General features: G+C 38.4%; 1 protein-coding gene across 1 annotated transcript; it reads right to left on the reverse strand.

Moving 5' to 3' along the window:
• Positions 1-4,362: 4,362 nt before the first annotated feature.
• Positions 4,363-14,410, reverse strand: LOC149050266 (uncharacterized). Its single transcript, XM_089192378.1, has 7 exons — positions 14,160-14,410; positions 9,882-10,532; positions 9,195-9,485; positions 8,218-8,595; positions 7,104-7,481; positions 6,038-6,178; positions 4,363-5,760 (listed from the first exon to the last, which is right to left on the reverse strand). Exons 1-7 carry the CDS (start codon positions 14,227-14,229, stop codon positions 5,309-5,311), a joined length of 2,361 nt encoding a protein of 786 aa, XP_089048504.1. The 5' UTR covers positions 14,230-14,410; the 3' UTR covers positions 4,363-5,308.
• Positions 14,411-15,306: the final 896 nt, after the last annotated feature.

Raw genomic sequence — 15,306 nt, forward strand, 5'->3', positions numbered from 1 at the left:
TTTCGGAACAAGCGAGCCGGCAAGTAGCGACAGAAGAACCAAACAAAGGCGAGTTTTGCGGCGCTGTCATCCCGAGCGATCTTCATGTTCCGGTGAATTCGGCTGTAGTTCATTTAAAAAACACTTGCCTTGAACAGTTTGTTTTCTACCTTATCATGTGAAAAAACTCGCGTGTTTTTTATGAGCCATAATTCGGCTGAAGTTCACTGAACATTTCACTTGAAGATTCTGTATTAAAAACTTCAGGCAAGAGCGTTAAAATCGACCTGCCGAACTATTTTAGTATGTAAACTATCGCAGATTATGAACTTTGATGGTTTTTTTAACTTTGATGGTTTGACACTTTTGACAGCTTTTGTCTTGTAGAGCCAATTAGATTATTTGAACCATTCTAACAGGGATTCTGATTGGCTTATTGTAGCGTGCTCTATGAGAGTATAGAGCATGCTGACGACATTGTTGTTCGCTTTGGAAATAAAGTTTGTTTTGAAAATTGTAAGTAATGCATGGGGAATTTGACGGATTCTTTATTATAAAACAAATAGAGAAGCCTTGACTGTGCTCTGTTCTGTTATAAAGCACTTAGGAAGCGGCTAGAGCACTCAAGAAGTGGGGAGAAACAGTCGACTACGTCTCGTGTTTCTCCCACACTTCTTTCGTGCTCTAGCCGCTTCCTGCGTGCTTTATAACAGAACAGAGCACAGTCAAGGCTTCTCTATTTGTTAATTAAGCTTGCGTAATTCCTCATACCTTTACCTCTTTAGCTGTACTATTGAAGCTGATGTTCGAAATTTTAGGAGTCGGTGTGGAAATTGTCAGGGATTGAATCGAGTTCTCGAATGTGTTTGCTGTCGCGAAATCGATTGTGTTGTTGCCAAAAATAATGAAGCAATCGAATCAGGAGGACTGGCCGAGCCACCGGTTTGTATAACACAGCACCCTGGGTTCAATCAATGAAGACAGGTTTATATTTCTTTTAATACATACCCTTGCAGCTTCCCGTTTTCTGTATGCTCCTCGCAATTGTTGTCGATTTTGTTTTGATGATCCCGCGCTAGTCTCATCAACTTGTGAAGATAAAAGGTTTTTCCTTCCGCGAGCCTTTGTTTCTTTTTTACAGGCGGATTAGTATCAAACATTGAGGGAACGGCATTGTATTTTAGAAGGGCTTTCATCTTTAAACCCATAGATTTCGCTAGAACTGACTGTTCCTTAAAAGAATCGGTAGCGAAGTGAATGCTGCACAGACGGCTAGAGTTTATTGGGTTCACAAAATCGGATCGCGTATTTTTCACGGCTATCGTCCATAAACTGGCGAAATGAGGATCTTCAGGCCACTTATGAAGGCTTACTCCATCGCTACGTGTATTGGAACATCCACCGGCCACACATCGTTGCGACATTATTGTATTTTTGTAGCGCGTTTTCGATTCTGAAGAAGTCCCGGTGCTCTTGTTAACGGAAGTTGAATGAGTTCTCACTTCTACGTCACTTCCGTTTATAGGCTCAGCTCCTACACTCGGACCGCGCGTTAAAGAAAGTTTTTAATTTAACAAAAACTAGAGAAGATTTACATTTTTCACAATATCTGTTTTATTTAAGTTATTATCCGTCTTTTCTCAAAAAGTTATTACAGGCTAGATAGTATCCCTTTAGTAGATAGTAGTCAACATATGTTAACCCTAACAAAACAACAGTAGCTCCATATAATCAAGGTAACGAGTTAGTATTTAGATAGAATGCAGGACAATAATGTGTTGCAATGAGTTTGTGTTCTTTGATTTACAATAACACACGAGGGATCAGATCTGCAAATGATCTTATACAAATAATGAATATTGGAGATCAGCTGTATTCAAGTTTGTCACGATTAGCCAGACAGGCCTATTTAATACAGCCAGAATTACCAACAGCATTAACCCTTTAACTCCCAGAAGTGATTAACATAAAACTTCTCCCTACAATATCCATACATTCTTCAGCTAACAGGTGATGAGAATATTCAAACTTATCGGGTAGAAGCTGCTATCTTGATCTAGCACTAAGTTCTCATAACTAATTTACAAGGAAATGTCTAGCAGCTACAGGGGAGAATTAACAATCAGATCTTGGGAGTTAAAGGGTTAAATGTGTTTAATACTGATTACCAACCGGAATACAGTGAAAGCTACTCTGGTACTGTTCACCAAGAAATTGTTATATTAAAACTATTATAATCTTACTGTATGTCTTTTTCCTCACTGCATATATACAGAATGAAAACATTTTCATATGCAAATGAAAATTTGCAGTTACTGCAATTATTAGACTCTGAATTTTTTGTTCATTATCAACTGCTACAAACTAAATAGTCACTTTTCATTCAAGGGCAAATGAAAATAGTGGTTTTGATTAGAGTGATTTCAATAGGCCTGGGTGCTGCTGATGAACTACATTAATGATATTAGATGCTAAATGCCTTGTGACCTTTTGTTTTTTTACATCTTTTAGGGTGATATTCGTTTGCCCATGAACTAAAGAAATGATTATTTAGTTTGTAGTACTTGATAAAGAACAAAGGAAAGCAATAAATTCACAGTACACCATTAACTATTAATAACCCTATTCTTTTACGGAAAATGAAAATTACTCTAAACACTAAAAGTTACGTAGTACTCACCAGGTTTAGTGAAACCACTCTCGCCAATAAACCAAAATATATTAACTAAGGTAAACTAGCCTAGTAGCTTCAAATGGAAACAAAAAAAATTGGGAGGTAATCGTACAAAATATGCCTAAGTATATTTCACACATCCATGAGAACCATTCTAACAATCCCATAAAATTAATAGTTCATCTAGTGATAACCTTTGGTAGAGACTTTTTGTTTTCTTTTGGTTAAGAGTCATCACCCTAGCACTTGGGGCTGTCTATAATTAAAAGCTATCTCAGCCTGAAAATTTTGTTAACCAAGAAAAAGAAAAACATAAGAAGACAGCCTGTTTGGCAAAAGACTTACCCCGCTACAACCCCTATCCTGCAAAACAAAATTTAATCAAGTCAATACTCGAAAAAAGAAAAGAATCAAAATTGTGTCTAGTAATAAGTATTGAAATAGTAGCCAATTATACATGGCACCACCGCCCCCCACCCCACCCCCACCCCACCCCAGAAAAGGGTCTTTACACAACATAACAAATACTGTTTTCAGCTTTGTATACATATGTGAGAAACCTGCATCTGTGGCATAACGAGAAAAACAGTTGCAGGTTAAAGTAATAATTGCATTAAAAAGAACTTAGGCGAATGCAAGCACAAAAACAAAGTTTATTTCCAACAGAGAGCCCGGGTGAACGCAAATATGCGTCTAGTTTTCACCGTGACAGATGCCTTGCTTTCATGAAGATGTATAGAGAGATAAAGGGGAAATTTTGTCCGAAAAAGTCGATATTCTAATTCTCTAAGTGATTCAGCGTTAAGCACAGCCAAACAACGACACAAATTCCTTTGTAAGTGAACCTTTGTATGTTGACTTCAGTTGAATTTTGTGTGAAATTTCAATAATTTCAAGTGACAAAGGCCACACCTCTATCAATCATGTCAAAAATACAACAGATTTCAAGTACTCTTGTGTTTCCGGTTGAATGAGGTTTTTGTACCCCTGGGGCGAATTTGTTGGCGTATATTTTTCATCGTTATATCTTCTCCGTTGGAGTGGTCATATTCGTATTCTATTATAAAATTCAGATGAGATGTATGAGTAGTAAAGCCATCAGTTGTTTGATGTTTTGTTAAACGTGTATCCTCGGACCGACCAGCCACAGGGTCTTAGCTTTTCCAAGTCTACCTTGGGAGAGGCAACTTGGAGAACTGCTACTCCTCCAAACAGGAAAGGTGGTGACGGTGCATGGTGGAGCATGGCAGCTTACTTATTCACCATGTTTTGGGGTTTTTACAGATTTCATTTAATTTGACCTTTCTTTTTGTCAATCACTTTGTGAGCTATTTCGCTCCTGGAGCGCGAATCTCTGTTTTTCAACCCCCTTACCATAAGTTTACATTTTCCATCCAACAAAGTTCACATAATACAGATTATGTCTTGTGGGGTCGTTTGTGTTTGGCCAAGGACGAATTCAGATACCATCGTTAGCATGTTTATTTGATTTTGTTATCTGGAATGAATGATTTACGGAGGTAAGTTAATATGATGTGATCCACTAACGTTGAAAATATGTAAAGTCGAAGGAACAGTTTTGGTCTCGGTTCGCATTTTTGTTAACAAAATAGACACATACCGCTTAAAAAGATGATAATACGGACCCCGTGCAAAGCTATCAGTTGTTTCTCGAATGTTGTGCGTGTTAAATATTCAATAGAGACATCTCATTTACATCTACTTTTATTACGTTGGTAAAATCTGTACAGACATCACACCAACCAACTTGCGCGCAAAATGAGAAGACTACATGAAGGCTTAATTTATATTAAGATCGATTTTGATCAAGAAATTGGCCTGATCGCAGAAAAGCGATTGCGTGACGCTCGGTAAGTTGTAAAAGGAAACGCTATCACATACCAGAGGAAAAAACTCTTTAGATTCTCAGTCTACATTTTGTACCCACTCTGCAGTATGCAGTCTACATTTTGTACCTGGTCCACAATTTGTCTCTGGTCCGCAGTCTGCATTTTGTACTAGCAGGTGCTCGTTTAGTTTTGGTTACAGTTATTCGCACAACGTACATAATCTACCACAAATACCTGTGTGTGAGTTAATTCGACATTTTTGTTCTTTTCCGCGTTAATACTCTTCTTTCCTTTTGTAAGAATGTAGACATCACTTACAATGTTTCAAGTAATCCACCCCCCCCCCCTCCAAAATAACTCCTGCATACATAACATGCCGATGTTTTTTAAAGCATTCGGAATGCAATGACATTCTTTATATAAGGACTTCCTTAAAGTTCTCTGAAGACCTTGTGATTTCACTAGACATACGGTAGATATATGCATGATCAAAAAAGACCTTTTTCCTTCCTTATCCCTCTACACGTTAGTTTCAATCGTCATCTCTTGTTTCTGAATACGAAAGTCTTCAATTTCCAACAAAACTGCTCTATAAATGACTAAAAATGTTGAAATGTTACAAATTTTCATGATACTAAAATTGAACGTTCTTGGGAAGCCCAAGCGAATGTAAATAGATGTCTCATTTGAAAGCACAAATAATTTGTAGGTAAGTGGAGAGTAACCTATTCCGCGCAAGTTGAAAATGTCACCTTTTTACTACACCAACGTGCGAGCATGTGACCGCTCAGACAAAGATAGCTTATTACATAATTTGTTTCTGTGGCGGATCGCTGGGAAGCGTTAAACACTTAACCAGTTTTCTGTCCCAGTGAACCTTTTCAACAGACTTTTGAAGGTCTATGAAGCTTCTTTTTCGCAGCTCCTTGGGAAGTTTTGTTCTATCAACGTCATCAATTTTGATTACGACTACACTATCATCTCTCCTTTCCATAAGTCGATGGAGGGCATAATCCATTTCAGAACCACAATAATTGCTATTAAAAAAGTTCTTAGACACGACAGCTATTGTTTTTCTAGACTTGTAAACACTGTTGACCATATTTTCGCGGAAAGGTACTCCAAGAGCGAAATCTCTGTAATGTACACAGCATTTAAAATGGTGTTTTTCCTCAAGAGTTGGAATAAGAGTTTTAACCACCCAATCCGAATCTTGGGAGCTGAAAATAACGAACGCATCGTATTCAAATGTAGGTTCTGAAAGAAGAAAATAAGAATATGATATTAGCTAAGGGGTTTATGTTCAAAAATTGGTACAGTAAAACTTTTAATCAAGCTCGTTGAAAACAGTGCTAACATAAGGGTTAACAGGCTAGTTTATAATGACCAATAACGACGTTCTCTGGTTCAAGTTTTTTCCTCAAAAACGCAAGCTTTCGGCTTTCAGTCTAAAGCGTGCACAAATTCAGATGAAAAAAAATCGTCAAACCTCTTAAATAAGGCCGCCAACCTATAAATTTCAATTTAGACTTACCTGACAGTGAAACTGAAGGATTCAAGGATTTTTTGATTGGGTTCGATTGAAGGCGCCAACAGATAACGATTAAAATAGCCACAGTAATTAGCACACATGCTGTGATGATTCCAGGAACAGGAGCATTATGAGTCTTCTGATCTGATGAACGACAATACGTTACAAGGTTATCATATCTTATCATCACAGACACCATGAACAATAGAAGTTAGGGCAAACCTGACGAAAAATTCAAGTTTTGAAAAGACAAACACGAGTTTGATATAAATGATGGTGTTTTCTTAGTCAAGTGGTAAGAGATGGGCACACTAAGGATTCCTCACTCCTAGTCATGCGCATTATGCGTCTATTTCCCATTTTGGCTTCGCTACATTGGAACACAAGGTTTCGATCATATGACACCTCCCTCCAAAAGATGTTGAAGCGTCCACTAGAAGAAAATATCACTTTTGATTGCTGCTAATCACCACGACACCTAAATTCTCCATTGTGTGCGTTTGTCCATCTTTCAAGAATAAGGGCAATATCCACAAATACAATAACTTTATATGTGAGAAAGTAAGAGCGTTGGTCTGAATGTAATTGTAGCGATTCACGAAACATTTAGTAAAAGATTGTAGCACTTAATGTTTAACCCACCAATAGGTTCGTGTAGCTTCAACAACAGTTAGCTATGTGGAAACGTTCAGGGACTAGAGAAGTAGAAAATCGACTCTTTTCATTTCGTCACTTGCCATGTATGCGTTTTTTTTCAAGAAGTTAAAGGATCACCTCCTGTTTATCACAGTTAGATTCACTAAACATTACATTCTTGTGATAGAAGATATAATAGGGATATTGTTTGATTCAAGACCACTGGCATTCTCAGAACTAACAAATGTGTCGCAAACGGTCAGGAGAATTCTGCATTAACGAGCAAAATCATCAAGTTTAATGAAGTAAGAACGTTTTCTGAGGAGTATACGATACAGCGACTATACAAAAAGGCTTCACTTAAAAGGGCAGTCGCTCTGCTAGGTGTGCATACGAGAAAGTTTGCTGCGTCGTGTTTTAAACAGATACTGACCTGTCACAGGAACCGTGGGTTTCATATATTTGATGAGGAATGCACTACGGAAATCGTCGCCGATATGATTGCTCACAAAGCAAGTGTAGAGTCCAAAATCGTCCTCAGTCACATTTACAATATTCAACTCGACACCATAATTATTTTTCACTCGAACGGTCTTGTAATAGTATGGGTCCATAACGCGATATGATCCTTTTAAAATTTCATTGTAAGTTTTTGGAATAGAATTGACGGATGTGTTCCATTTAAGCCATCTGAAATTCGGGAGAGTTCCACTAACAGGAACTAAACAGGTAAATGTTGCATCATCTCCAACTTGCACTGTTTTGTTCTTTGGCAAACCTGTCTGTAGGATCGGAGCTGACCGATGTTTAGCTGTTGAGAAAAGGGAAGATAATTTTGAACTGAAGACACTTGAAGCTATAAAATGACTACTACATGATATCTATATCAGAAGCCAAATTTTGAAACGCTAAAAAATTTTCGAGATCTGAAAAATTACGCGGCCTTAAGCCTAAATTGCCTGTGAAAAATTGTTGATATTACTGTGGATGCCACCTTGTCTCTTTAATGTTTCGCTAAATCATGCTGTTGTCATGTAATTGTGTACTTGCACATATGACGCATCACTTTTCGTTCGCTATTCAGAGAATAATCCATGGGCACGCGTAGATATGGAATTTATCTTCGAGTTTTTAACTCGCTATCTCAGGAGAGAGCGCAGCGAACGAATGAGATTTGGAGTTGAAAACGAAAAGAGAAATTCCATATCGACAAGCAACCATCAAGAGATTATAAACTTTTATACTACTTTCTCTTGCGGACATTTATTATTTGTTTATTATTCTTACGGACACAATAGGCCTTTGCTGACAAGAAATGTCGACTTTACCAATGAACGAAAAAGTAGGGTCCACAACTCGCGAAAAAAGGGTCGTAAAGTGCATCGGCAATAGGGCTCAAGATGAAAAAAATGTGTTGAATCCCAGTTACAAAAACAAAGAATGGACCTAACATTTTCTGCAAAATGCATTACTTTTAAAAGGGCAGTCGCTCGACTAAGAGCGGATAGGAGAAAATTTGCTGCGCCGTGTTTTAAACAGATACTGACCTGTCACAGGAACCGTGGGTTTCACATTTTTGATGAGGAATGCACTACTGAAATCGTTGCCGATATGATTGCTCACAAAGCAAGTATAGAGTCCAAAATCCTCCTCGGTCACATTTACAATATTCACCTCAACACCATAATTATTTTTTACTCGAACGGTCTTGTAATAGTATGGGTCTATAAGGCGATATGATCCATTTAAAATTTCATTGTAAGTTTTCGGAATAGAATTGACGGGTGTGTTCCATTTAAGCCATCTGAAATCCGGGAGAGTTCCACTAACAAGAAGAATACAGGTAAATGTTACATTATCTCCAACTTGTACAGTTTTGTTCTTTGGAAGACTTGTCTGTAGGATCGGAGCTGACCGAGGTCTAGCTGTTGAGAAAAGGGAAGATAATTTTGAAGAGAAGATACTTGAAGCTCTAAAAATATAACTTCATGATGTACAAATCAGAAGCCAGAAAAAAAAATTTCAAACGCTGACAAATTTGCAAAATCTTGAAAATTACGATTCCTTATGTGTCCCAAATTGCTCGAAAAAAACTTGTGGATATTATAGTGGATGGCATACTATCTGTTTTGCCTGCCTTTATCGATAACATCATTGGTTATCGTGCGGTTTTGAGGCTTTCTTTCGGTATTTTTTCTCTCTCTAAACTGTAATTGTCACCATTCTGTACCGAAAATTCAACGCTTTTTTCTCTAAGAATGCCACCCTCTTGGAGTATTTGGGATTAACATACTCTTTCAGGCTTAAAAATAATTTTCTCGGGGATTTCCTTTTCGCGTCTATTCATAATAGTTTTGAGATTACGACTGTAATCAACAGAATGATAGTTGCCCGTATTTGTTTTTCCTTTTTTAAGTGAAAACAAAGCGAAAAAAAAAATATATATATATATACATATATATATTCCCGGATCGAGTGAGTTACAATGTCATATAGGTTAACTTATAAATCAGCGAAGACTTACCAACAACTTGAAGAGTAAAAGTGTGATTTATCGAACCATATTGATTGGATACTATGCAGGTGTATCTCCCAGAATCAGCGGGTACAAGAACTAACAGTTTCAGGTACCAAAGGGAAGAATTAACATATGGGTCGAAACGTCGTTTTTGTATGATCTTTCCGTCCTTCAACCATTTGTATTTGAGCGGTGGTGCACCAATTGCTTGACATTTTAGTCGTATGGAGTGTGATTCAGGCCATGCCCTGAACGATCTCTTCAGCAAGTTTGGATCACTAAATATTGGTGCTCCTGCTAAAGTGCAAAAACAGAAACAAAAACAAAATAATAAAGCTCGTACATACCGTTGAACCGGTATGAAATCTTGTTAAGATACATTTTTTTTTATAACAAGGCGTAATTTTGGGGCTGGAGCTGAACGTTCTAATTTTTTTTGCGATTTGAGCGTGGTATAGTATTTCAATTAATCGATTAAGTTAGACTACAAACTAAAAAGTTATTCAGTGTATCGTGCAATAATATAAAGACATTGCTAATATTAAAAAATATCCTTAAGTTTTTTAGTTATTGTTCCGTTAGACCAGAGTTTTACATTTCTTTCACATTAATTTACACTTGTGACGGAAAGGGGCAAAATATAGACGACCTTAACTGACTCTCAGCCTGGGTGTGTTCTAAGTTTGTTTTAAAAATTTGGTTTATTCCAACCTGAACGTTCTTGTAAAAAAAAAAGGTTCTTACAAAAAAAAGTGTATGCCGGCTTAGATACTTGTGCGTACTCGAGGGTGCATGATCTGGGCCTAGGGTGCAAAGTGTCGAAAAGTCGCCTAAAGCGTTTCTGCAGTCCTATTTTTGTTTTCATTTTTAAGTCAAACTTATAAATAGCCTCCAAAGTATTAGGGTTGGTTCTGCAAATCAAGAAGGTTGAACCATTATGAACAAACTCATGATGAGGTGCTTCTCTGTAGATCTTATGTGATTGCTTACCTCTAGCCTGATGCTCAGTTGTGGGCCTTTTATTTGCTAGTGGTGAACCAGTAGTTGTCAGAATCTCATCATGACGCACGTTTAGCTGGAGCGTCAGGTTGACTTTACCGAGAGGATTTTCAGCAATACAGGTGTAGTTACCTTGGTCATCAAGTCGGACTCCTTTGATCTTAATAGTTTTGTTCTTGTTTAGCTTTCTTATCCTCTCAGACTGGTGCAAAGGCTGGTCGTTTTTGATCCATGTGATATTCGGTGGTGGAGGCCCTGTCACAGCACATCTTAACCGTTTTATATCTCCTAATCTAGCGACATACAGTGATTTTAGAGTACCTTGAGCACGTGGTGGATAATTGTCTGTCAAGATTTAGAATTGATATTTCAAGTCAGTTTTATATTATTAATCGTCTGTCACTAGTTTCGGAATGAAAAAGCGCAATAAGACCCCATTCGTGTATTAACAATCATTGCAACTATGCTAAGTTTTGCTGGGGGATAATGCCATTCCTAGGAGACAGATTTTATACCGGCAGTACAGTTGATATAATCGTTCACATGGCAACCAGGTGGACAATCAGACATAGTTTGATGCTACACTGGTTCGCGGATTTAATGAATGTAACCGAAGAAGTTACAATTCATAGACCCAACGTTTCGACACTCCTGTCTAGTGCCTTCATCAGGGGTGATCTAAACGCTGCAAAAACGAAACGTTGGGTCTATGAATTGTAACTTCTTGTTATAACTTCTTGTTGTAACTTCTTGTTGTAACTTCTGATCTGTAAAATTGTAACTTCTTCGGTTACATTAATTAAATCCGCAAACCAGTGTAGCATCAAACTATGTCTGATTGTCCACCTGGTTGCCGTGTGAACTTTAATATATTTTATTTGCGAGAAAAGTATGGTCAAACTGTTGTTACAAGGGTCAACCGGCTCACTAACATCAGAGTCCGCATTGCTAAGTATCGCTGTCATTTGTATTTCAATCACCGTTGCAAAGAGAACCATGTGCTTCCATCGAGTTTGAGATTTCGGCCTCCTTTACAGAGTGCTAAAGGATACAAGCTCATGGTCCGTACTGGTTTTTCTTTTCTCAAGCTACGAATAGATGAATGTCACAGTTCCATACTGCGGTTGCGTACGTTATTCTCTCGTTCACTCAGTGAACTCTCTGCTTTGATTAACAACTCCGAAACTTCCTGGGTCGAGGAGTTTTGCAATTCGAAAGAACTGCAGACGTTTACCAAACAGAGAGAGAAACATGACAGAAAACTCCGTCACTTGCTCAGTAAGAGGTATCCTGTTAATTCAGGCTCATCTCTGAAAGATAAATGGGTCATGAACCTTTCCTCCAAGGAATTATCCGCGCTGGAACGGAGTGGTTTAGAGAAGGGTCTAAAGTTTGCTATTGCTCCTCGCAAAATACCGACCGCCGAAATTGTCGCCGCTGTTGAGGAGAGTATCTCTCAACTCGACGACGATCGTAGGCATTTGGTAAGAGCAGAAGTAAGTAGCATACTCAGGCGTGCTAAACCTCCTCCCAAAAACATTCAAAAGGATGTTTTCAATGCGCTTATAACTCTCAAAAAGGATCCGGACAGGCTCGTATTATCTGTTGACAAGGGTAATTGTGTTGTGGTTATGGACAAACAGCAATATCACGACAAAGCTTTGTCTCTGCTCAATGACAAGAGTACGTATGCTGTCTTAAACTCTCATCCTACCAGTAAAACTCAAAGAAAGTTAAACAAAATGTTGCTTGATTTGAAAAAAGCTGGCAGAATTAGTGACTCTACGTACAAAATGTTATACAGTAGTGACGGCTTATGTCCACGTTTTTATGGCTTACCCAAAATTCAGAAACCGGGAATTCCTTTGAGACCCATTGTCTCTTTTGTTAATTCTCCGACTTATGCAATTTCTGGTTATCTTGCGAGAATTTTGTCGCCTGTTGTTGGGAATACTGATTACACTGTCAAAAATTCCTGCGAATTTACGGATTTCATAAGAGTAAAACTCTTGACGCTTGTGAAGAATTAGTATCTTTCGACGTTGTTTCGCTCTTCACTAAAATCCCAGTTGATCTTGCCGTTGAGGTTGCGGAGGAAAGACTCAGAGAAGATGCTTCCCTAGGACAAAGAACTTCTTTGCCTGTGGAGGATATTATTCATCTGCTGTCTTTTTGCCTCAAAACCACGCAATTTACATATAACGGCACATACTATCAACAAGTTTTTGGTACAGCTATGGGTTCGCCTGTTTCTGCTGTCATTGCTAACATGGTAATGGAAGACATGGAACAAAGGGCCTTAGCCACTTCACCGGTTAAACCCTTTTTCTGGAAACGATATGTCGATGATGTTATTTCTGCGGTATCCGGAAATGAAGCGGAGCGCCTCTTGTCGCATTTGAATTCAGTAGAGCCGTCGATCCAATTCACCCTTGAACGTGAAAAGGATAGACATTTGCCCTTTCTTGATTTAAATGTGTCCAGAGGGGTTCAGGGTAATTTAGAGACAAGTGTCTACCGTAAACCCACCCACACCGACAAATACCTCGCTTTCGATTCTCACCATCCTATTTGCCATAAGAAGTCTGTAGCCAAAACTTTACTTAGGAGGGCTGATTGTCTACCATCATCACTCGATTCGAAGGCTGAGGAGAGGAAATATGTTTCCAATGTCCTAAAGGCAAATGGCTATACAAAAACTTTTCTCCGTAACTGCCAAAAACCAGTTACAAATAGTAACGCTCTTGATGAAAGGGAACCAGCGACTGGTTTTGCTGTTATTCCTTACATACAGGGTGTTACTGAACCCATCAAGAGAATTTTGAATAGCCACAACGTTAAAGTTGCTCAAAAACCTTTTCAGACTTTGGGGCATATTTTCGCCAAACCTAAGGATCCTGTCACGAAAGAACAACGAACCGACGCCATTTATTCTATTCCTTGCAAGGACTGTGATAACGAATACATCGGACAGACCAAACGCCAGTTTGGTACACGGTTAAAGAGCACCAAAAAGCGGTTTTTCTTTACAAAAAGGAAAATTCAGCTTTATCGGAGCATACTTGCCTAACCAACCATACAATTGGGTGGGATAATTCTAAAATTATCACCACAAATCGGCGTTACCACCAGCGCCTTTGTTTGGAGGCTTGGCACATTAACTCCGCCCACGCTCCTTTAAATCGTGACAATGGCGGTCTGCTTCCTGACGCCTATTTACGCCTCGTCAGAAAAAAGGCCGCTAATTAGTGATCATATAAAAGGACCTCTTGTTGCAGCGTTTAGATCACCCCTGATGAAGGCACTAGACAGGAGAGTCGAAACGTTGGGTCTATGAATTGTAACTTCTTCGGTTACATTCATTAAATCCGCAAACCAGTGTAGCATCAAACTATGTCTGATATAATCGTGTTATCGAAGTAAGAATTATTGCATATTTCCCCTTAGGAAAAATTTGAAACCGTTACCGGAAGAGCCGAAAAATGTGATACAATTTTTGGGTCGCAATACCGAAATACATAAACAGGTCAAAATAAACACAGTCGATCAGATTTCATTTCTGGCGCGTATTGTGCCGTAATAAATATGAACCAAAATCAGGCATTTTGCTTTGCTTTTGCCATTCTACTTCGACAAATTATCGACATGCAACAGCAACAAATATTTGCCTTTTTCATCCTGTATCAGAGATGGGTAAATGAATACATACAAATCCTGCCGTTGACAAACGTTCGAGCCCAACACCCGTTGAGTTTTAGATGTTTTAATAACGCGTGGCTGCGTTCATTGCGATCGGTGGTATTAAATAAGATTGCCTACGAGCAGTATACGAGCGTCTTTTCTCAAAAAGAGCGAAAACGGTGTCAAAATCCTACAAACCTCTTTTTAAAGTTAGCATTCGTTGAATATTTTTATTAAAAATATCTAAATGTAAATGTTATGAAACAATGAAGTATTTAGATATCTACTTACCGGGTTGAGCAGTCTGCGTATAGATTATAAAGTTGACCAACAATATCGACCAACACCGCTTTGCCTGCATCCTCACATCGACCAAAGCCTTCCTTTACGAATTAACGCACTCTTTACCGTAGAAATTCGCCAATCGGTCCAAGGATTGCCGGATAACTACGGAGATAAGTGATTTTCTAGGTTAGATGATGCCCTCCAGCCCCAAGATAAACCAGGCAGACAATTCATTTGCTTGTTGTCAATCTGATGGCACAATACTAACGTAGTGCCAAATAGCGAATTATTACTCAGGCTTTCCAAAGGAAACGCACGAGTTGAAATTCCGGCTTCGTTTTTTTTTCGTTCGGTCGCAAATTGCAGTGAAGTCCTCATCACGCATGCACAACCTTTTGACTTTGACGCATGCGCGACATTTTGACTATGAGCACATGGCATGGTGTGATGGCTGACGAAGAGAAGCTTTCGTGGAGCAAAATCGGCACAGACACTGTGTATAATACACTCAAAACGCATACAAAATATGCACACATCGTTCGCGGTAGAGCCACATTAAAAGATGTCGAGCGTTTTCCGAACGGATTGGTCACGAACCTTGTGAGAGATCTCCTTTCATCGAGAAACATGCTATATCAACTGAGCTATCTTATGTTAATCGAGAGAAGCATAGACGTAAATCTCATCGTGTATGTAGACGTGATCGTGAACCAAGCAGAATACCAATACGAAGTTTAAAAAGGTTGAGGAACAAGAGCAGAAAGGTTAGAAAATTTGTCTATGTACGTATTCTCTCGTGTATCCCCGTGTCATCTACATTGTACTGTTATGTTAATGCTAAAAATAATTAAATGAAAGGACTTTTAATTTTAACTGTCGTTAAAGAATTCGTCAAAGTATAAGAAAGGTAAAATATCTTGCAAGTCGATATTTAACATTGTTTTCTTGTTGTGACCAAGCTCACAAAATACATGACATCTTTATCATAGTTTTAGAGTTACATCTGCAGAAACTATTTCCTATTGATAATCAAATCATCCCACACACAGGATTTGCATCATAAATTTCCTTTATGTCACACTACCACACCTAGCCTCAAAATCATACGAATTTCCTGCTATTATTCGATTCCTTATAAAAGAAATACATTTAG

This window comes from Pocillopora damicornis, chromosome 2 (assembly GCF_964200805.1).
Source record: "Pocillopora damicornis chromosome 2, jaPocDami1.2, whole genome shotgun sequence".
NCBI lineage: Eukaryota > Metazoa > Cnidaria > Anthozoa > Scleractinia > Pocilloporidae > Pocillopora > Pocillopora damicornis.